The following is a 23,665-nucleotide window of genomic DNA, read 5'->3' as shown; positions in this document are numbered from 1 at the left end:
TTCCGCTTCCAACAGTCACTAGAATTTAACTTTTTATTTAATATGCAACAAATTTCATTAAAATCGGTCCAGGGGTTATCTCAGAAAAAATGTTTTTGCGTTTTACATGTATTTGAATAGGCCGCATCGGAGTTGGGCCCGAGCTAAAGCTTCCTCTTAAGTGCATATCAAAAGGCTTCTTAATTTATTTGGGTACGTATTTCCTTTTTGTAATCTGTGCTATACGCGTAACATAAATGAAGCAATGAAATGCACTTAATTCTAGTTACCAATTAACAAATATTTTAATTTACGTTGCTTGATTTCAACTTATCGATACACACTTTTGCAAATACGCACAGCCACATTTCAAGATGGATACAAGCATAAGCTTATTTTTTTTTCACGATCAATTTGTGCTTTGCTTTTTATTATCTTTCCATAAGTCCTTGTTTGTTATAGTGTTCTGTGTACATTCCCGTATATAGTGTTAGTTTGATAATATTGTAAAATGTGTGCGTGTAAACATTCCACTGTACGTGTGTAGCATTACGATTGTACAAAATTGGATCTTAAAGCACACTTTGCCATGAAGTGCCAGCAACTATATATATATATATATATATATATATATATATATATATATATATATATATATATATATATATATATATATATCTCCGTACATCCTTGCTAAGTAGACACAGCTTTAACGATTGTACAAGAGATAAGCTGGTGATTCGCAGATCGGATTAAGCATGCAGCTTTTCAAGAAAGCATCGACGTAATAACTTCCCTTCCCACTTGGAAGTTTGAGCTGTTTCCGGCTGGTAGCTTCGCTTGGTCGGCTCAGAACATACAAAAACGAAAGTGTGATAGTAATAACTGAGCAATCGATGCTGTTATGTGCCGTAACCTTAATAAGACAGATGTGAACGATCCCACACTTCGTTCCACGCTCATTCGGCGCACGCTAAGCGAAACCGGAACTAGCGGCTCCCTTGGTATCTCGTTCTGTACTTCCGGTCACGTTCACTTTCAACGTTCTCCGCCATGTGCTCCGACGGTGTGCTATTTGGCTTTCGGCGCCCAGTGGTTCCAGCCTAGTGGTTCCCACTACTTGGGCCTGGACAGGTATTCGCAAAGAACGACAGCATAGAAACGTTCGGTGCGACGCCATGGGTATCTGGAGGTTGCAACGGGCACTGAGGAGAAGCTGGAGCATGCACAGCGAGATACTCCGCTGCCAGAGACTCTGGCAGAGCCGGCTGCCGGTAAGTCGGCGATCGCCACTTGTCCGAGAGCTCGGGTTAGCTCGATCAGGGCGAGCAGCTTGACCCCGTAGCAGCCATGGAATACATGTCTTCGCTGTGAATACATGTTGACCTCACGTTACGTCAGCGGTTGCTGATGCTTGGCTGGGGTTGAGTATCCAACAGATATGAGAATGAATGAATGAACGAACTAACGAACATCGTTGTACTCAAGCGGGTAGTCGGCAAGGTATAATCCGGCACGACTGACTCAGCACGAGCGCCGCAGGCGCGAGAAACTCTCTCCGACGTACACCCAGCAACGAAAAAAGCGCCCGGCGACTTCTACAACACCAGTCCGACCCTTGCCCGTGTTGTCTTCATGGGATGGGTTTTAGGCGAGCGGCTAACACGACTTGGCTTCAGCGGGAATTGATGCGGGGAGGTCTAACACAAACGAGCTAGAGCAGCAACAGAGAAGCATAATTGTGTAAATGTTATCGTGCTCTACCCAAGCATACCACCTCATTCATCGTGAACAGTACCTTACGGCGAAAACGGAGGTTGGAAACTAAACGTTACATATCGCCTGCGGTGGCACATTTCGTGACTGACCTTTACAGGCTCGCTCACTTTGCTACCATACGACCTCATCGTCGTGCATTGTAGTAAACACGCGGGCGATGCTGGTGGGACATCCTTGACAAGTACACTTCTAAAAATTCATTGATCATCTACTCCCATGTTTGAATTGTATTAAGACGACGTGTCTATCATGTGTTCTGTAATGTTTCCTCCGTTCACAGAATCCACTTTGTGGAACCTGATAACAGGGCAAGGCTGCAAGGTAACCTTTAAGTTACGCATTGCTAATTAGCGGCCTATGCAGCCAGGTATGCAGCACGTCGGCATCGTCTGCTGATATTCTTAAGAAACTCGGCGAAGGCTACAGTTCCATGGATGACATGCTTGCTGAAATTCTCTGTCAACAACGAACCACAGAATACACCAACGCTGCACCGCGTGCTTAGTCCGACCCGCCCGCGTAGCCGGCTAGTGAGGAAGTGAAGCCAGGCGGGACTGCAGCGCCACGAAGGGGTGGGCGGGTGGCGGTTCCGCGCAACTGCGCCGAGTTTTAAAACTGAAGCTAGTCTAGTAACGTTGGTCCATCTTGTGTCATGAGTTGTGTCTTTGCAGGTTTGTGTGTTATAGTTATTGGCAGGTCTCCCCTTTAGCGTTGTTCTGTACAGCAGTAGCTCAGATTTTTCAGCTGAGCATGTTAGACCGGTGCCTTCTAGGTATTTCTCATAACAGAGGACATAAATTATTTAGGAGCTAAAGAAAAATATAAAAATAACGTGCTCCAGCCTAACAGAGGACAGAAGGAGCGCGAATGACTATGGAGATGGAGAGTAGAGAAGGAGGACGACATTCTGCAGGCTGCCTTTGTATCGGTCCCGAAAAATGCCTACCGTCCTGATTGATCAGCCTTGCATACTTAAGTGAGCGTTTTGTGGGTAACATTATATAAAATTGGGAAGTCATGTTATGTAACACTGCATAAATATTTATTGATGGTTATTTTATGCACCGTACACTCAATGTATGTCAGTATTCAGTATGTCAGTATGTCAAAGTAAATGGTTGCTCGAAGCTCCAAGTGGATATCTTCACTTGTTTTCGATCCCTCGTTTTCCCCAATGTTTTATGAAAGAAATAAAGTTTGATTTGAGGTCTGGAACCTCTGTCAGAAATATTATGTTAAGATTGAGTCTGTACAGCAGAAAGCTGTGCGTTTTATCTGCCACAAATATGATAGGGACTTTTCAACTTCTTCTAACCTTTCTCATGTGAACCTAACCTCTCTGTCAACACATTGCCACATTGAAAGCTTAAAGTTTCTGCATTCCCTCATTAACTCATCACACTGTGCCTGCTTAGGTACAAGGGCCATTCAACTCAATCCAGGACTTTCTTTTCCAGTTTAAATGGACGCCTAAGCTGGAGGTTTTGTATGCAATAGAAACTGGCACCTGTGTCCTGTTACTGCTAGACGGCGCTCATTTCCCGCGCTTCTGGATAAACTGGTATTCAAGATGGCGGACAACAGAGTGAATGTCTATGTGGAACAGCGTGTTGTGATGAAGTTTTTAGTGAACGAGGGTATAAAACCTGCTGAAATTTGCAGAAGACTTCAGGCTCAGTATGGTGATGTGACACTCAATCGCAGTAAGACTTTTGAATGGTGTAAGCATTGCAAAGATGGCCGTATCTCTATTACTGACGATCGCGATTGTAGTGGATCACTGCCCACAATAGTCATTCCTGAGAACATTCAGCGCGTGGAGCAGCTGATCGTGGACAATCGTCACATAACCTGTCGTGAAATTGCAAGAGTGTGTAATCTATCGTTAGGAACAGTGAACACAGTAATTCATACTCATTTGTTCCAAAGAATGAGTGCACGCTGGGTCCCAAAGCAGCTGTCTGCTTTTGACAGACAGAGAAGAGTTGAAGTCTGTAGATGACTGGAGGAACGCTATGAAAGGGAAGGCCAGGATTTTCTCAATCGCATCATGACTTGTGACAAAAGATGGGTTCACCATTTCATCCCAGAATCCAAAAGAGCATCGATGCAGTGGAAGCATACAGAATCACCACCTTCCAAGAAATTTCAAACAGCTGCGTCTGCTGGTACAGGGATGGGAAGTGTATTCTGGGATAAACAGGGAATCATTAATGTTGATTTTCTACCACATGGTGTCACTATCAGCAGTGAGTATTACTGCCATTTTCTGTGTGATGTGCACAATAGTTTACAGAAGAAGTGTCCGGGTTTGATCACACAGGGTGTGGTCTTTTTGCAAGATAATGCATGACCACATACTGCTCTATGCACATTCCAAACAATCCAGGAACTTGGCTGGCAGATATTTCCACACACCTCCCTATAGTCCTGACTTAGCACCAAGTGATTTCCACCTGTTTGGGTGCCTGAAGGAATTCCTTGGAGGAAATCATTTGAATACTGATGATGAAGTGAAGAATGGTGTCCTACTATGGTTCCATCGTAACAGTAAATCTTTCTATGCTGAAGCATTTCAGGCATTTATTTGTTAAACGCTGGGATGAGTGTATAACTGTACATGAAGGTTATGTGGAAAAATAAGTTCACTGGAATCCACACTTCGAAATTTGTTGTTCTATTTGTTTTTAAAGAAAGTCCCGGATTGACTTGAACGACCCTCGTAAGTACATTAAGTTAGTTGAACTTTCCTGTACTCATAGCTGTCACAGCCTAAACCCTTTAATGTTTCAATCTCGGGCCTTCTTTTTTCCCTTTAACAGTTGAACCTTGAAATGCTTTGCCTGGAGACGTTTGTTCATTGCCATTGACCAATTTTTGTCTACGATTGTTATGTAATAATATCTCCACTCCTGCAATAGCCCTAACAGGGCTGCAGTACGAACAATAAATAAATAAGTAAATAAATAAATAAATAAATAAAAATAAATTGTCAATCACAGAGGAATAGCTTGTCGTTCCTTGTAATGCGTAATGCTTGCCGACACTAAATAACTTGTGCATGGGCTTTGGGCCCCAGGATGAAATTCTTTCAAAAAAAATGTGACATGACTGCCAGTTAAATAGAGTTTTAATTACTTTGTAAATATGAGGGCTCACTTGAAATGCACAAAGTGTTGCTCTGCCTTCTCACATTTTTTCAGTGAACTTGCCGGGCCTTTGAATACAATTATGCAAGTTTGATATATTTATTAACAGTGTTCACTTTCAACACAATGTTCATTTCATTGTTCAACACAGTGTTCACCTTACCTCACTTCCATTATTAGGAACCAGAGAGAGTACGTCCTTTACACTTACATAGATTTTTAATGATCCCCACAAAGATAGTGCCAGTGCAGCAGAGTGAGCGTCTATGTGGAAGTACAGGAACAAGAAACTTGCATACAAAGTGATCAACAGTAGTCAAAGTATATTGCTGGAGCCAACATTTTTAATTATGGCTGTGCGATTTATAGAATAACCTTCCAGTAAATTGATTAATGTTTCATTATTATTACTTCTTTTATGCAAATTTATTGGTTAACATTATATGAGCAGAATCAGGCAAGCATCGCCACTCACATGCTCTGCAACAAGGATTGGAACAAGAAATTGAGCTAAAAATGTTCAGATTGAGAAGACGGCAGCTCTCGGGACATGAGCAGGAGCATGCGAATATTTGAAATTTTAAATATGAACTGAGTAATCTTTGCTGTTCACTTCTTATTCGATTAGAAAATTGACTGTTTGAAAGTTTTGAAATACTCTTTTCTGCACAGATATAGAGGGTAACAATTAGTTAAGTCTACAGGAAGAAAGATTGCTGCAGGTGGCGATTGTTCCAAATGATTCTGCCACCGCATAGTTGGAGCTGTTGCACATAGGCACCAGTTCATGAATGAATGCATAGACCGACTACGTTCTGTGCAATAATTTTCTAGTCATTCACTTAGGATGCTTCGCCCTTAGGCAGCCTACGAATCTGTTATGTCTAGTTAGGCCTGGCAATTTATAGTCTGGACAATCTTGCCGTGTTTGCATACCTTTAAACCGATATGGTGACATAGTATACACTTGGTTTCCTTAACAACCATAACACTGTGCGTTCACCTGGTGACCTGCTGTTCCTTTGTTTCATTATTATCACCGTGGTGCAACAGACATGATCACTTTTCAGTCATCCAGTTATGAACGGCATTACATGTGTCAAATAATGTAAATACACCTTTTTTTATCCAACATACTTCACACAACCTTTATATTTCACTTGATTTAGAAATGAGACAACAATCAGCATTTGATTAAACATTAGAAGGGGGCTTTCTTCTGTTATTCGTGTTTGACTTTATTTGGAAGTTTCGCCATTCGAACACTGCTAGACAGAAGCCACCCACATATATCACACTATAAGCCAGCAGAAGGACAGAAGGAAGCTGTTGCACAATAGAGCAGCAGCATGCAAAAATCGCTTACACATTCTGTGAATGCCAGAGAATGTTAACAAGCTTCCTTGCCCCTGCAGCTGGACTCATAATTCTGTCTGAGTGAGTTAGATATGTTTGATATTGAGATCAATTTGCGTAGCCATTTGTATACTAAATGGAATTTGTAGAGTGGTTTCTTCTTGTTTTTTTAGTGTTTATGCACCGGCAGCATAAACTGAAATGCGAACAACAACGAACATACTTTATATGTAATTACATGAAACTGGGACATGTAATCACTCAGTAGCCATTTTCTAAGCGTGGAGTAGCCCCAATTGAGAATACACTTTGGAGTCTGAATTAAACCACATTTACATGTGCTGATGAAACTAGAACTGAGATGATAAGTAAGCAAATAAGTAGTTTTGCAATTGTTTGTGCTCAAATTTCTGCAGATAGTAGAATCAGCCAAAGTTATAACAATATTGCACGAGTGCCAGCCGCTTGCTATGTCAAGCAGCGAGGTCACCAATAGTATGCGCACATGCGCAAAGCATTCTTCAGTGTCATTTGCTACGCTCTTCTCGTTGGGAGCGCGTGCACTCCCTGGCTGTGTTGTTCACAGGGCCACATTGTTCGCATGAATTCCCATCACAACTCACACATGCTGATCAAATCCAATGTTTTTCTTTTCATATTCTCTTTCGCATGTGCCGTTCCAGTAATATGAAAAAAAAAAAAAGTAAAGTGCATTGCAGATGCCACATGTTACTTGTTCTGGAGCCAAACAAAACCATGAACTCAAAGGTACAATAAAACGGCGTACTAAGTGTTTAAAACTGTAGAAGAAAAGAAAAAAGCATTGGGATGTTATACTGGGCCTTTCATAATATTTTGATGGGTGTGAGGAAGGGGGCGGGGAGTCAACAACATCACTGTCTCACACTTAATGCGTTGTTCTTGTTTCTGCAGGTATTGACAGCCAGCAGCTCAACCCAGGCGGTAAGTACTGTCTGAATGGCACTCTGCTGTCAGTGGCATCACCGAGGGGCCACCACTAGTGACATTGTGCTTTATAAAATGTTTCTAAGATCATTAACTGTAGCCAGCTGTCTGGATTTCGGATCAGTATATACTGACCATTGCATAAATGGGATCACTAGCCATACATGACTCTTCATCCTTAACCACTGACCAATCCCGCTTGAATTTCGCACAGTGGTACTTTTTTGCATAAAATTTAGTTTAATGTCACAGCAATAAAACTGTGACTTGTACGAGCTGGTAATGCTTCATCATAAAATAAAACAGCGAACAAAAATGAGGATAGATAGAACAAGAGGCACACACCACAAGTGTGTTTTTTTTTTTTTTTTGGCTCGCAACTGAAGCATTCATTCAATCATTCACACAGATATAAACAAGCACACAAGTACATGTGACATGAATTACCGCAGCCTTATAAATCAGCCAAAGTTAGGAAAATATTCTGCTGCAGAAAGGTAAGTTCCTTGACATGCAAACTAAGTGATTGATACATCATGTGACTTTTTTGTTATTTTATAAACACAGTATTTGCTAATGAAGCATGCATGTATTGATCTATCATTTATAGCTTGTGTATTGAAAAGTGTATCTGAGATTTCTGTGGTGAACTAACACCTTTTTCTACCATTATTCATTGTGTATTGTAAAAGTTTCTATTATAGTATGTGATTAGTGAGGTAACAGAATTTTTAATTTTACTTAAAATGTGCCTTTTCTGTATAATCTAATTTTGGACCTCTCTTTATGCAGCCTCTCCCCTCTGTATACTTACTCTGAGGGTACTGTAAATAAATAAATAAATTAATTAATTAATTAATAAAAGTGACGCTCATCTAACACAGTTTTCGTTTTCTTTGCTTGTAGGATAGGCTTTTATCACTTTCTGGGCAGGCCGATATTTACGCCTAAATAGTATCTCAGTGCTCTCAAAAAGTGGTCAACGCCTGTGGTGCGTGCTTTCTGTTTTATCCTTGTTTGTTTTTACGCGCTCTTTTATTTGAAGGTTAATGTCACATTTGCACTTACTTGCCAGTCTTATTTCAAGATTAATGTCACATTTGCAATTACCAGTTTCACCCACAATGATTTTGAAGTGGGTTTCATCTGTGGCAGGGCTAGTGCACACAGTAGACAACGTTCCTCCAGACCACTCTTGCCAATGTAATGAGAGATGGTACTTTAGAAAGGGCTGGTCGTAGTAAGGGAGGCTGTAAGACATTGATTCAAACTGACCAGAACTTGACAACACTTGTGTCACTGGAAAAGATGCAGCGCCAAAGTGGGTGGACTATAGCCAGAGTTGCATGCAGGTGGAGGAGGAAGAATGTGGCTTGAGGGGGGTCTAATTTTTAATCACGCTTGTGTGTCTGAGTGATTCCTTTTTGTACAGTATAGTCAAACACTTTTATAATGAAGTGCTCAGGACCTCAAAAATTCTTCATTATACAGGTCGCTTCATTGCAAAGATGAATCATCATACTGCTCGCAATAAAGCAGACTAAATTTTTCCAGCATAATAAAACATTTATTTACCATAAATTCAAAACATACTTACCAAAAGTAGTTGTTAATTTTCTTCTGTGCACTTCATCCATTAGAATGTATGAGTGCAGCCAACCTTATCTCATCGAGGTTCATGCATGCGTCGTGGCAAAACCTGGGAGCTATGCAAGGTATGGCTGCAGGCTATCAAATGTCGCTATTGCCATCATTGTTATTAAAGATGTTTTGTTCGTCTTCAGGCTCTTATCGCCGTTGTCTTCCTTGACCTTCGCCTCCTTCCCATCTTTGTTGGCTTAAACATCATTGCTCACCACTTCAACGTATTCGCCAGCCATCACACACGTTGCCATGTTGCAACAAGCAGCATACGAGTCGAGTGAAGCAATTCCTGGACCTGTTTGGCAAGACTAAATTACTTGCTGTGTTCGGCAGGCTCATCAAGCACATTTCCAATTCTAGCGCAGACCAGAGGGCAGTGGAGACACTGTTAAGTGCATTCATTTTAAAGCAACAAATTAGCTGTGGAGGACGGCTGAATTCCTTCATTGTAAAGGCAAATTTGTTGTATTGGTCTTCACTGTAGAGGCATTCACAATACTTGTGAAAGATAGGAATTCAGCCGAGACACATGAAATCCTTCATTGTACAAGTAATCTTACTTTAGAGGCATCGACTCTACATTGTTTCAGGTACCCTTTAATGAAGTGGCCCAAAATTTAATGCACAGAGTCGGGCAGCAGGTGCACTTATGTGACAGTCGCACCCAAGAAGCCCAGAAAGCTGCAGACATCTATGCAGTATTTTGCTGTGGCATCTTTTATAGGTTCCTTCAGCTCTTGATGCATCAGCACAGCCATGCATTGGTCATAGCACAAAATTAGCTGTGTAGTTCCTTTCGGTGTCTGTGTGAAAGTTACTAAGTGTTTCTGCAACACTCATGACTGTTATAAAGCACTACCAGTAATGATACAAAATACAAGTGCAGGCATCTTGTTTTAGACGTGTTATCACTGCTGCCACAAGGCCCAGTCTGTGACATTGTAAACATTATAGTCATGGCAAAAAGGATAGCAAAGTAGCATGAGTGGACAACGAATGTGGTAATGGATCAGAACGTGAGTTGGGCTAGTTGGTAGATTAACATGATTAACATTGTTGAAAACAAACAGTGCAAAAGAAACAATTTACCCATTGTGATGTTTAATTTCTACAAAGTGTAATGGGACCCAAAGGGTGATCTTAATGGAAGCGATTGCACCAGTTTACCTCGTAAACACTGTGACTGCATTCTTGGTCTCTCACCATTGTTGTTTCCCCTCCCTCTTGGCATGACGATGCACAGGAGCGGCACAAGGACGTGGAGCACATCCGCAACATCGGTATCTCGGCGCACATCGACTCCGGCAAGACCACGCTGACAGAGCGGCTGCTCTTCTACACGGGCCGCATTGACCAGATGCATGAGGTACTAAGTGGCAAACCTCGGGCCATACTCCTTGGCTTGCCATATCAGCTAGGCATACTGTTGCCTGCCAGGAAAATTAGTGTATGTTGGTGATAACCAACCTGGTAAAGCCATGGTACATAGCATTGGCGTTCACAAACACTGTTCACTGCTTGTGGCATTCAGCTGTTGAGCATAAAGGTGCAAGTTCTGTTTCTTACCACGAAGGCGGCATTGATATAAGGGTAGAATGCAAAAAAATTTTGTTTTTTGTGCATGTCGAAAAAGGATGAAAAAACGCATGTGCTTGACATGAACCTGGAACCTCTACACTACAGTGTCCCTCATAGCCAAGCGGTGGCTTAGGGATGTAAAATGCGATAAATGAGTCTGCTCAATTTTACTGACCTCTTTCGGCAACAACAGTGTCTCATGAGGGCCTTGGCTGCTTCGCCATTAACGTATTAAGTGAATGTTGGTGAGACATGTGGCAGGCCTTCTTAAGTGCCCTGGCATTCTCAAAGGCTTAGACAGTCACAGTGTAGTGTTTGTTGCTGAGCACTGGATTACTGAAGTCTGTGCAGGTATGCTAACGTCTTCTTGAGGTTAAGGTTGAAACACAAGATTTGAAATGCATAAAGTGTCCGCCCAGTCAGTGCCAGCACATGTAATTTGCATGCAAAACATGCCACATTGGTCAACTTTGGTGGGCTCTTGGTCAGCATAAGTGACATCTGTGTGGTGCCTATGGTTTGCAATCTGCCAAGTTCCAAGTGGTTGTTTTTATTGTAATTTTCACTTTGGCAGTTAAACGGAAAAAATTCATAAAAGACAAAGAGTTTGTGGACAATTTTTCATGGCGGTTGGTTTTTTATGCAGCAACCCCTATGAACAAGTAAAAGTAGATTAGAAAATTATGTGTTCTTGCAGAAACTTTTTCGATGTGGCATTTGCTGTAGTGGAGTTCAGCTCTATTAACAGTACTCTACTGTGTCTACAGCGGCAGAAAAAAAGTCCTTGATAGATTTTTGCCACGTCTTCTTCAGGTGCTTGATGTCTTTTTCAGCTGCAGCCACTATTTCGAGTATGTCCTCACTGTCATCGTGAGCGTCAAAGAAGCAGCGCAGCAAGTCTGCCGCATCCAGTGCTTGTGGGGACATCAGTATGTTGGGATCGCCAATATTAGGCTCCGGGCTGTCGTCAACACATTCGTCACTGTCGTCATTAGGCACCCCCATCACCGTGCGCACAATTTCCGCCTCCGTTAGCTCTTCCGTCGTCACCGCGTCAGCATCGGCACTGACATACTTGCCGAAGGTGTCGCAGTCGGGTGTTTAAGATGGCATATGGTTTACTGACAAGAAGTGAGGTTCAAAGTATCAGGCATTCTTTTTATTCTTTTCCGTTCAGGTAGCCCTTGGCTGCACGTGCTCGTGAGCATGGGCTCCCTCCAGGAAGGAAGCGCTTCTTCTTCGATCCGAGACTGTGCTGAGATTAATTCAACACACTCCCAGCCGCCAAATCACTCGTTCAGCTCGAGCGAATAAAGTTTTTGTATTGGTGTGGTGGTAATAACTCCTTGCTGTTGTTCAATCTTGCAAGAGCGGGCATGGCCATCAACATGCTTGTAGACTTCAAGAACCCTTGCGAGTTTCCACATTTATCGAGGTAATTTCTCGGCGTGGACTATGATGATATCACCTGTCTTTCTGTTCTCCTCCGTGCTCTTGGGACAAAGGAACGACAACACAGTAGTGCAAACAATCACAAGGGCATTTATTGCACCTTTCATAGATCAATGCCTGCTAGCCGAGTTGCTATCCACAAAACATGCCGATGGGCGCGCGACAAATCTAGAAGTCCGACTCACCGCGACCGGATAGCGAGCAAATATGTTCGCCCCATGCTGGATCCCAACGCCTGGTCGTTCGCATGTGCGGTCTCGCGAACGGTGACGCGTTCGAAGGCGGCCACGGGAGATGGTCTCGCAGAAGCATAGATCGGCGCACTCGCGGCACGGCACGTCCGCACTGCTTGCTGTCCCAAACCAAAAAGAGCGAGCGCCTTGTCTTTCGACGCCAAAGTAACCCTGCCTGTCGGCGGCGTTAGCAGCGCAACACTCGCGCCCTCTCTCGTACTGCGCCTCAACCACTACGACCGCCGCGGGCGCCAGGCCACGCGGCGAAACCGGATTACCGGAGACGCGTGAGAGTCGCGCATCCCCACATCCCCCCAATCTTAAATCACTACATATTCCGGCGAAACATGTCACATGTCACACGGTGTAACGTCAACCCGTGCTTCACGAACAAGATGGTACATGCAACAGTGGCCACGCCGAGGAAATGTCCACACGTTGTCCATAACATGTGAGCCGACATTGTCCTTGGGTACACCGCTGGCGTCCACCCGTCACAGCAGCAGCTCTGCAGACTCGACGGCACGATTCCAGGCCAGAACTCTGGAAACGGTGATGCAGTAGTCGGAATGAGCAAGCGTTGCTCGTGCCGATGCGCCCTGCTGGAGAGTCGCGGTAGCTGTCGGTGATCGCTGGCTCTTTTCTCTGCCGCTGAGGGTTGCGAGCTGGATACAGGTGGCCGCTGAAGTTGCTGCGCCGAACTCGCCACAGCATCACCATTGCCCGGTGGCTCGATCGTAGTCCGGGGCAGCAACGCAGACGATGTGCAGGTGACGGCAAACCAAGGGCGACTCCAATCACGCTGCGTACACTCAACACGCTCGGCAAACCCTACAGTAGTGCAAGGGAGAGGAATTCTGCATGCGCATCGCCCACGTGGTACGATGTTCAACTAGGCTAGCAAAAGATTGGGCAGCCACTCAGATGCTAAGTTCACGTGAACAAAACTCGCTTCCTTGAGTCGAACGAGTAATTTCAATTCGTGCGAGGCTAACTAGAATGAGGGAAGCAAAGTGCAACATCTCAACGCCACGGTCCACCAGGTTGTGTCCCTCCACGTGCGACAGGCAGCTTCGTAAAGCCTTAGGCCTAAAGCGTCGCTACCCTGACAACAACCGGCATCCAAAAATAACACCCAAAATGAGCGCAAAACAGGCAGCCGCTAGGAGACGTCAGCTCTGTGAGATGGTCCTACTACGCTCGGTGCTTACAGCATCCGAGTTGACGGCGCCCACCGTCCCAGACTGTGTCGGAGCGCCCGGTGCCAGGCTGCAGTACCAGTCAGCCCGTAGTGGCACCCGTGGCCCGCGGCCACTCGGCTCCCAGAGCCGCGATTTCATCAGAGTCAAAGAGATAGAAGAAGCTATTTACATAAGAAATTCGGACCACCCACGAGGCTTCCGTACTCACTCGCTTCAGACTTGCGAGTGCTCCGCGGGTGCTAAGCCTCGCTCTCCCAGGATGCAGACCACGTGACTCTCGTACAGACGAATGTCATTAAAAAAAACACTTGTGAAAAGGCTTAGGATGTTGACATGTTCAAACACAGTTCAGGCACCGTCGCCTCGCTCAAGAAAGCACGCCGCCAACGCTAGCGATCAAAATCCACGCTAGCCCTACGTTTCGGTTCAAACAAAGGTCTTGAACGAAGCAAAACTGTTGAATCTATCGTCCGATGCCCCAAGAGGCCCACGTTGGGCAGCCAGATGTGGGCGTGGTCATTCGCGTGTACGGCCATGCGAACGGTGGCGCTTTCCAAGGCGGCCACGCGAGACGGTCTCGCAGAAGCATGGATCGGCGCACGCGCGGCATGGCACGTCCACACTGCTTGCTGTCCCGAACCAAAAAGAGCAAGCCGCTTGTCTTTCGACGCCCAAGTAACCCCGCCTGTCGGCGGTGTTAGCAGCACAACACTCGCACTCTCTCTCGTACTGCGCCTCAACGACTACGACCGCCGCGGGCGCCAGGCCACGCGGCGAAGCTGTATTACAGGAGACGCGTGAGACTCGTGCATCCCCACAATGTCCAGGATCGATGTTGACTTTGTTGCACTGAATATCGCAACGTGAATGGCAGTCATTTCACAGATTATCCTATCGTCAGTGCTGGTAGGTTCTGGGGGTTGTAGTGGCCATCTATCTTCTGACTTGCCTAGCCAGTGTGATCCATGCAGCCACGTACGGTTATAGAATAACTTATCCATTGAAACTCCACGTGTCAGTAGGTCAGCAGGATTCGCCTGTCATGGACAATAATTCCACATAGAAGGATGTTTTATCCCTGACCTCTTTCACTCTGTTCGACACAAATTGCTTCCACTTCGTTCTGTCACCTTTTATCCATCAAAACGTAATTGTGGAATCTGACCACACTACAGTGTATCCGAAAGTCAGTGAAGGCGCTTGAGACGTAATTAAGAAGCCTTGCTCCAATCAAGGCTCCTAGAAGCTCCAGCCGTGGCAGTGTCGTTGTCTTGATGGGTGCCACACATGCTCTTGCGATCAACAACTCGGGCCTCGCTGAGGAGCTCGGTACGATGTAGAGTGCTGAACCGTATGCCGAAGGGCTTGCGTCGCAAAATACGTGAGCCTGCAGCACTCGGGGTGATTTGGTTCTGCTGCCAAGATAACGTGGTATGGAAATATTCTGCAAGACTGGTAGTTGGCTCACCCATTCATGCAATTCTTCTTGCAGATCCTGAGGTAGCTGCTCATCCCAGCCTATTCCATGTGTCCACAATTTCTGGAAGAAGATCTTGATGGCAATGGTGAATGGCGCAAGAAATCCCATTGGGTCGAATAACCGTGAAGCAGCTTGACAAACGAACCGCTTAGTATAATCTTTTTCATTCATAAATTCGATAAGGCCCCTCAAAGAAAAAGTGAAAGTATCCGTGTATAGATTCCATGTGATTCCAAGTAGTACCTTCATGCTTGTCTCGTGGAGGACAGCCAGTTCTTTGCCTGCCAACTGTTCCTCAGGCTCCAATGCGTTCATCAAACCATCTGCGTTGGTGATCCATTTCCTTAGCGTCATTCCTACCTCCTGCATAATCTCTTTGGCTTCGCGGCAGATTTGAAGTGCTTCTTCATCTGACTCTGCTCCAACCACTAAATCATCTACGTAGAATGACTCGCTGAGAAGTTTGGCGGTACTAGCTTTGCTTGAAGGCATACTCTTTAGGTGATGGAATGTAGTTGCCGTCAGTAGGAAGGGGCTACATGTTGCTCTGAATGGCACTCGCGCCATCTTCCACTCTTGAATCTCCTCTTCGGAGAAACACAGTGCTTTTTTTTTCTCCAAACCAGAGGAATCGAAAGGCATCTCTATCCTTTTCTGCGATTGAGATTTGAAGGAATGCTTGCTCAAGGTCGGCTAGCAGAGCTATACGGTGTGTTCTGAAGCGTAATAGTACCTTCACCAGATCCTGGTACAGGTTTTCACCCTTTTTGAGGCATTCATTTAATGAGAAGCACCCTTTGGTGTGCGAAGAAGCGTTGAAAACTATTGTGACTTTTGTGGTTAGTGCGTGCTCTCGGATCACTTCCCTGTGCGGCATGTAATAAACGTTTGTCGGATCCAGGGGTGTCCCTTCAACAATCTCCGTATGTCCAGCCTGCAGGTACTCCCGTATGGTGTTGTCATACGTCTCTAAAAGTCCTTGCTTGCTTGACAGTCGAGGGATAAGTTTCCAAAGTCTTGTTATTGCGATTTGCTTGTTGTCCGAGAGCTCGACCTCTTCCTTCTAGGGTAACATCACTTCGTATCTTCCTTCCCTAAATGTGATAGTTTCTTCGAATTTCATCAATACCGGACTGAGCCTGCTCTCATTGTCAACGGCGTCTGATATTTCCACGCTTTCGAGTTCCCAAAATGAGCGGAGGAATTTGTCGCTCTCTTGTACACTCGTCTTCAGTACGCAGACCATGATCCGCAAAGCTGTTATATCTGATGCCATGCAGTTGGTGTTGCCTTGAAACATTCACACTAGCTTAGAGTTGATAGCAATCAGTGTCTCATTGTTCTCGCATCGAATGACTTCACCTGTCATCACGGTGTAAGAAGTATACAGAGAGGTGTTGACACTCTCCCCTCGCAGCGTGCGAGAGCGCCGCCTGCTCGCGGCCACAGTATGTTCGGGGGTAGTGAGCCAGGAGAGGGGGCGTGGTCACAGCCGACGTAGAGGGCGCTGTGAAATGTGGTCCCAAATCGTGGCGAGCTGCCACGCGCGTGCTGCACTACCTCGCAGTTTTTGCTGGTGCGGCTGCACTTCCTTAGTGTTTTGAACACGTTTCTTTATTCCCGTGTTTGATGGCCTTGTGTTTAGCTTTCATCGAGTGGCAATGGTGCGCATTACGCAGACGAAAGTAGCAGCGCTTTTATTTTAGACGTGTTTGCAATGGGAAGAAAGTGTTCTGTCCCGAACTGCAATTCGCGCTACCGGACTTGCACGAGCGTGTGCTTTGACACCCACCGACCATGTCTGCGCCAAACATTTTTCAGAGGACGTGATATCCCTGACATATTACGGGGAGCTCAATGGAAAATGCTGCTTAACGGCGAAAAGAGGCCTGTACTTTCTAAAGACGCAGTTCCCTTATTTCCAAATTGCCCAAAGTACCTCACACGGCCAAATAGACCTCGAAAGCAGCCTTTTAAGAGGGAACCTCTTGGGCGAGCACCCAAGTGACGTCGGCCGATAGTCGACAAGAGTGCGACGCAGCATCTGCAAGCTTTTTTGCCCGCTGCGACACCTGTGGACTCGGAAATAGCCTTGGAGCCAGCGGCTAAGCGACATCATCTTCAATATACTGGGAGAAGGAACTTCAGTGTGGCTTAATAACAAAAGACATGTCACCAAGAACACATCTGAGGACCTTCGAGTCACATCAAAATCCACAAAAGAACTTTGCAATGCTCTCCTGCACGATTACAATTTGAAATATGTCTTGACAAGCAAGATGAATAAAGATCCAATGGAACGTTTCTTTGGTAAGGTAAGATTGGCTGGAAGCCAGAATGACCACCCATCAATGCCTACTTTCTTGCAGCTGTACCAGACATTATACATTTACACCCTCCTCAAGCCTCCTAAATTTGGCAACTGCAGAGTAGTTGAGGGAGAGAAGCCGCTACTAGACATATCCGATTTCAGGGCCCTTATAAACCCGAACAATGTCACATCAGCAAATGACTTCGTAGATGCGGTGAAGCAGAAACTCGACAGCCTTATCTGTGTAGAGGACTGGGAATGTGATGTTGTCCGATAAGAGCCAATTAAACAGTAGCGAGCGATGCCGCTGTGTGCAGCCAGTGCCCTCTGCGCCGGGCATACCCAACGTGTTTTCGAAGAGACCAAAACCCCGTGCACTTCAAGTGCTGCCACGTTGCTGTGCTACAGAACTTAGATGCGAAATCGCTGTGCTTCGCCCGTTCCCACGGCCTGACACAGGCAACAAGCGACACCGCGTCTTGGGAAATGGGATTTAAGTGCTTCGCGATCTGCATGACATCGTTAACTGCTGTACAGCAGATACTTTCGTATCAGTAAAGCATTAGGCCTGACACACGCATGAATTTATTACATGTAAAACATTTTCTTAGCGCTTTCAGTTGTACTCACGCTACTAAACTCGAAAATCGAGCGTGGGCAGTGGAATCTCAAGGCGCCAGCCCACTGATCTGAGCCCGCTGGTCGCGGTGCCATCTGTTGTCTCACAGTAGAACTACAGGGTGCGCACCGCCGCGGCCGAACATACTATGGACGCGCCGGCGGGCGCAGCGTCAACACCTCAGTATGTTCGTACACCGTGCCCGTCATCACAGTCCACATTTGGTCGGAACCGATGAAAACGCTTATGCCTGCTTCCCTGACAACGGATTCGTATAGTCGGTGATCAGCAATGTCCTTTCCAGACTTCTGAGTTTCCGTGACGAACGGTGAGCTGGTTGTACTTGCCTTGATATCTTGGCATATGTGTGGAATTTCTATTGCTTGCAAGGCAACTTCCATATCTGAGAACTGGCTCTGCAGACGGAGCTGCACAATAAGCCGCTTCTGCGCTGCTCGATTCAACTTGCGTACAAACGTATTGAGCGCAATGATGGTAGAGCCAACACACTGCAACTTCAGCTGTCGTGATAGCCGTTCTGTGATGAATGTGCGCTGATTGCCTCCATCTATAACACCTCTGATATTTGGACAGGTGACATCTATTACTGCCCAAGCTCGGAACGTCTGCAGGAGGATGGACATCGATCCTTGATGGTACGCCAATCTTTCCCTAAAAATGCGCACACAGTCGTGTTTGTGCTTGGATTCCTGGTTGCAGTTATTCTGCCATTTTCCTGTGTCTTCTGGATTACTTTTTGCGGATCACACACACCCGTCGCATGACGTCCTTGGCGGGTAGAGCAGGTAACCTTGCATCTACAATCACACGCCCTGTGACCTTTAGTCGTGCATCGAAAGCACCTCATGTCTCCTGATAAAATTTGCTTCTTTTGTGATAGTCGGAGATCAAGTGCGCAGTCTTCCGTGGAATGTTGACTCGACTTACAAAACACACACTTCTCAGGTACTTTCATAGTGTTGTTGTGCAGAACTGAAGACGTGGGTTTCGAGTCACGAAAATGGCGAGATTTGTTTGGCGCATTCTCTCTTCCTAGATTCGCAAACTGTGTTTTCTCTAAGCTCTCCAACTTGATGGACAGGAAATTTACTAGCGTTCCAGCTCCGTGATAGATGCTGCATTACTGCTATCACTTGTCGCCCAAATGGCGCCATACCGGTGGTACTGTACCCCTATATCGTGTGGTAAAGCCCGCAGCAACAGGTCGCACAACATTGTGGAAAAGGACACCTTGCTCAACCCCAGGGTCTCCGGTCCGCGGATGTTGATGACGATCTGGTCGTACAGCTTGCAAAGAGCTGTCGGGTCACTTGAACGGACTGAAGGCAAAGTACGAAGCATGGACAAGTGCTGCTGTTCGAGTCTCGTTCTATCGCCGAAGCGTTTCTTCAGTATATCTGTGCCGTCCTTGTAGCAAGCCTCTGTTGTAGGCAGTCCCACAATAGCTGAGGCTGCGTCACCTCTTAAGAAGAACCTCAGGTAGTTAAACTTGTTCGTCGCTGTGAGGCTTCCGTTGCGGTGAATCATCTGGTCGAATTGTTCCCAGAAGTCATTCCATCAACACGAATCACCACCAAATGGGGCGATGGTAAGCTTGGGTAGCTTAGCTCTAGAGACTCCCGCTGTACTGACTGTTGATGAAGTCCGAAGCTCCGGTGTTGATGACATGACAACACGGTCTCGCTTGCTAAGCAGCTTACTCATGACACTGGTAGCGTTGTCCTCGTATTCCACAATGGTGTTGTATTTCTGCTCAAACTGTTCATCAACTATGCAGCTCTCTAGCTCCTCGTTGATTTTGTTCAGCTCATCGTTATTCACCTTGAGACGTCCATACATAGTGTTAAGCTGATCTACAGTGGCTGTTTCATCGCTGAGAAGAGCTCTTGCCTCTTTGATAAGCCTGGTGTTCAGAGATCGCCTCGACGTCCGCTTCCATTGCAGCCTCTCCATGATGGTCAGCTTACTCGTGGCCTTCCGTGGTCTCCAGTGGTAGATCCCGGGTTTCGGCACCAAATGTTTAAGATGGCGTACGGTTTACTGACAAGAAGCAAGGTTCAAAGCATCAGGCATTCTTTTTATTCTTTTCCGTTCAGGTAGCCCCTGGCTGCACGTGCTCGTGAGCATGGGCTCCTTCCAAGAAGGAGGTGCTTCTTCTTCTTCAGTTCGAGACTGTGCTGAAATAATTCCACATGGGCACAACGCCAACGTCAAGGAGAGCGTCCCACGGCACTAGGGCTTGGTAGCCCGCGGCACCCTCATTGGCATCTGCATTGAGATCTTCGCATTAACTGCCGCTGCTGATGCCAAATAAGGCATGCAGGAAGCAATTGGCGATTATGCTTGCTGGTACAGCCATCCGAGCAGCCTGTAGCATCTCGAGTGCCATGTACAAGTCGATCGTGGACTTGCGCTTCATGCTCATGTTGAGCAGAATCCAGTCGATCACACGCTTGCGCTAGCCCGACTTAAAGTTCATGGTAACTTCTTGGTCGAGGGGTTGCACAACTGCAGCGCAGTTTGGCGGTAAAAAGCATAGCTCCATGTTTTTGAGCACAGTGGCAGCGTGGTGGGCCGCGCAGTTGTCCAGTACGAGGCATATCCTCCCGTTCAGTTTGCCCAGCCGCTTATCCCACTCCCGCAGCCATTGTGCGAAAATTTCTCTTGTCATCCAAGCGTTACGATTGGACACATAACTCACTTGGAGCTTTCGTTTGCCTTTGAAGCATCATGGTGACGCACTTTTGCCGACCACGAGGGCCGGCACCTTTTCCGACCCATCCATACGGCGGGAACTCACACGAATGGATAGAAACACTGATATCATTGATGCACATGAAGGAAATGACAAGCAACAACAAAACCGCAGTCGGCGCCTCCCTACACACGTAGTGGAAGAGCAGGCAGGTCTACCAGTTCCACAGGAAAGGGAGGCTGGGAGACGGGCACGGGAGAGGCGAACGTCACGCGCTATAAGGCATTGATACCTGACGGGTACCAAAATGGTCACTAAATGTTGTAGAAAAAAAAAAAATTGCCGATGATTGCATTACTTCCTAATGCGAGATGTGAGCGTAGCTCTTCAGCTGTTTCGGCTCTTCTATATACTGAGGAAAATAATTTGAGCAATACATGTATGTACAGCTACAACTTTTTATTCTTCACTTCTTCAAGGAACACTCCACTCCCAGATCTTCATTGTCATGAAGGTAGCTTTGTGGTCGGAGAAATAGATGGATATATGCTAGACTTACTCACCAATGCCTGGTTCAGTGTAGCGCATCTCTGGATTCTGGCGGCGACTGTGCTGGGCCTCTGCTCGGGCAGCTCGTTTAGCAGAGTGAGAGACGAAGACCTTCCACCAGTTGCCTCGCTCATGGCTCAGATAGAACTGGCTGAGAATAAACTACTTATGAAGGCAGACGGCCTATACTATAATATAAACCATCTGTGAGCCTCGGACAATCCATCTGGTGCGGAACAGTTCGCACCAGCTGCCGTAAACGGAGAGTAGCTTGGTGCAGCTGCCTCGCAGCTGCACCAAGCTTTGGATGTGCACCTCTAACGCCGGAAGAGTGCTCAGTGCTTTGTGGGGCCGGGTGGGGCTGCAGGTGAAAGGCAAGGACCAGGTAGGCGCTGTGATGGACTCGATGGAGCTGGAACGGCAGCGGGGCATCACAATCCAGTCAGCGGCCACCCAGGTCTACTGGGGCTCCACAGCCATCAACATCATTGACACTCCTGGCCATGTTGACTTCACCATCGAAGTGGAGCGTGCCCTTCGTGTGCTTGACGGTGCTGTGCTGGTCCTCTGTGCTGTGAGTTACTAGATTCGTGCCTGGCTGTCTGTGCATCTGAATGTCACTTCATTGATATAAATTTGATTTTTCGTTTAATTCAATTCTGGCCAAAGGTACTGGCTGGTGCAAATATATTTGTATGGGACCAAACTTTCATTACTTAAATCCTAAAATTAGCTTTTGCAGGATAATTCAAACTTAGCTGGTTATCATGCATGCAGCCGTCCCCAATATTGACTGCAGTGGTGACTCCAATTGCACCACAGTTCTTCTCGGTAGCGCATAGGGTACAGTAAATAAGTAAAACACATGTCATCTCTAGGCGAGAATGTCTATTTTTGGCCGGCCCCAGGAGATCTTAAAGCGAAAATGGTAACTCACAATGAATTAGTATTACAGCACATGGTGAATGAATATTCTACAATATGTAAGATGTTGCTTTACTATGAGAACATCAACCAGGAAATTGCATAAAGTGGAAACGTCTCAGCGTGGTCACTCGGTAGACAGTAAAGCTTTACTTGAACAAACTTCAAGTAATTCAAGGAACCGTCTGCTCAAATGAAGATTAAGCTGTAACACACACAAAGATTTGTTTATTTGATTTAATGGTACAGTCAAACATCATTATAATGAAACTGATTTCTATCTAAAGAACTAATAAAAAAATTCACAGGGTCTCTTATGTTATCTTTAAGACGAAGTGAAAGCCCAAGTGCCGATGCATTAAAGATGGACAAATGACATCCACATCCCCCTTAATTCGCTTAGGCTACTTCACTTAGTCATCCTCCTTAATACGCTTAGTGTACTTCACTTAGTCATCCTTCTTAATTCGAAAGGTCGAGGGTCCACCCAAGGTTGTGGGTTCGAGTGCCCTAATTAACTATATCTTAATTAACTGTGCCTGAATTAACTTTGCCTTCATTAACACCAAAGGTCGTGTGTTCGGCTCCCACCTATGGTTGTGGGTTTGAATGCCTTATAACCCTATCTTAATTACCCGTGCCTTAATTAACTTTGCCTTATATACCACAAAAGGTAGCCAGCACAACTCTCACCAGAGGCTGAGGATTCGACTCCGACCAAATGAAGCAAAGACTTTCTATAAATGTAACCAACCATTTTTTAATTTATAAGGAAGATTTGCAGAGCATTTCGTGTCAGTTACGGCTCAGTCACACCGGTAACTTGAGTAGGTTGTGCGACCATTTGCAACTGGCGACCAAAAAGCGACTAAAGGCGACCAATGTTCACACCGGCAGGCCTGGCTGAGCGCGACCTGCAAGTCGCAATCCTGCAGATTATTGTTCTCAGTGAGAACGCTAGGTATCTACACAGTTTGCGCATGATTCGCTGGTTTCACATTCTGGCAACAGCCATGGATTTTGATGCGAGTGAAGAGGAAGACGTCGTCATTGTGCTGTTGTGATCTGCCATTGTGTCAGTTGTGGCAGCACAGAAGCTTCCAAAGAAAAAGCAATGCTGGTGGGCACGCCCGTGCCTTCGTTGGCAATAAGTGGCTGGCCAGGCAAGCCGCCTCCTGCTCGAACTCTGCGCGCAGGATTAGGAGTATTATCGAGAGCAGTTGTAATTTCTCGTTCGTGTTGAGTGGGAATCAGTGCATAATTTTTGTGCTTTCTTTTGCTACTGTTTAGCTTCCTGCCCATGCTACCGCATACATTCAACACGTTGCTGGAACTGCTGCACGCCAGCATCTCAAGGCAGAACACCATTGACAAGCCTGCAGTCTGCCATGGTGGCGTGGACTTTGTATTTGGCGTGACTTAGAAGGACGCCAGATGAAAACACATAACATAGCTTTTGGCATGCCGCTGACTCGTTTAGCAGTTTTTCAACCATGGTCACGCAACTGAAAAATCTAGCAGTGAGCGACTGGCCCAATGTAGTCGCCTTTCGAGAAGAGCGACCATTTGCAACTGGTTGCTTTGTGACCAACTTAGTCATGCGATTGCTGTCAGTCGCCGGTGTGAATGAGCCTTTGGGCTGAAGTCTGGCGGTGTGTGATGATGCTAGTGACTGATCCGCTGCCAGAGTGAAGCTTCCATGAGCGCTAAGTACTCGCTATGCATCCA

The 23,665-nt window shown here is 45.9% G+C and overlaps 1 protein-coding gene across 1 annotated transcript in view; it reads left to right on the top strand.

Annotated features, from left to right (window-relative positions):
* The first annotated feature begins 1,013 nt into the window (after window positions 1-1,013).
* The window catches only part of mEFG1 (mitochondrial translation elongation factor G 1), a 179,083-nt gene continuing 156,431 nt past the window's right edge, over window positions 1,014-23,665 (top strand). The window contains exons 1-4 of the mRNA XM_075682792.1: window positions 1,014-1,253; window positions 7,197-7,226; window positions 10,117-10,239; window positions 21,381-21,587. Of these exons, the coding sequence (XP_075538907.1) occupies window positions 1,158-1,253; window positions 7,197-7,226; window positions 10,117-10,239; window positions 21,381-21,587 (456 nt within the window). The 5' untranslated portion in view covers window positions 1,014-1,157. The remainder of the gene's footprint in view (window positions 1,254-7,196; window positions 7,227-10,116; window positions 10,240-21,380; window positions 21,588-23,665) is intronic.

The sequence above is a fragment of the Dermacentor variabilis genome, chromosome 2 (assembly GCF_050947875.1).
Source record: "Dermacentor variabilis isolate Ectoservices chromosome 2, ASM5094787v1, whole genome shotgun sequence".
Classification (NCBI taxonomy): Eukaryota; Metazoa; Arthropoda; class Arachnida; order Ixodida; family Ixodidae; genus Dermacentor; species Dermacentor variabilis.
This window is presented reverse-complemented; position numbering and strand designations above follow the sequence as displayed.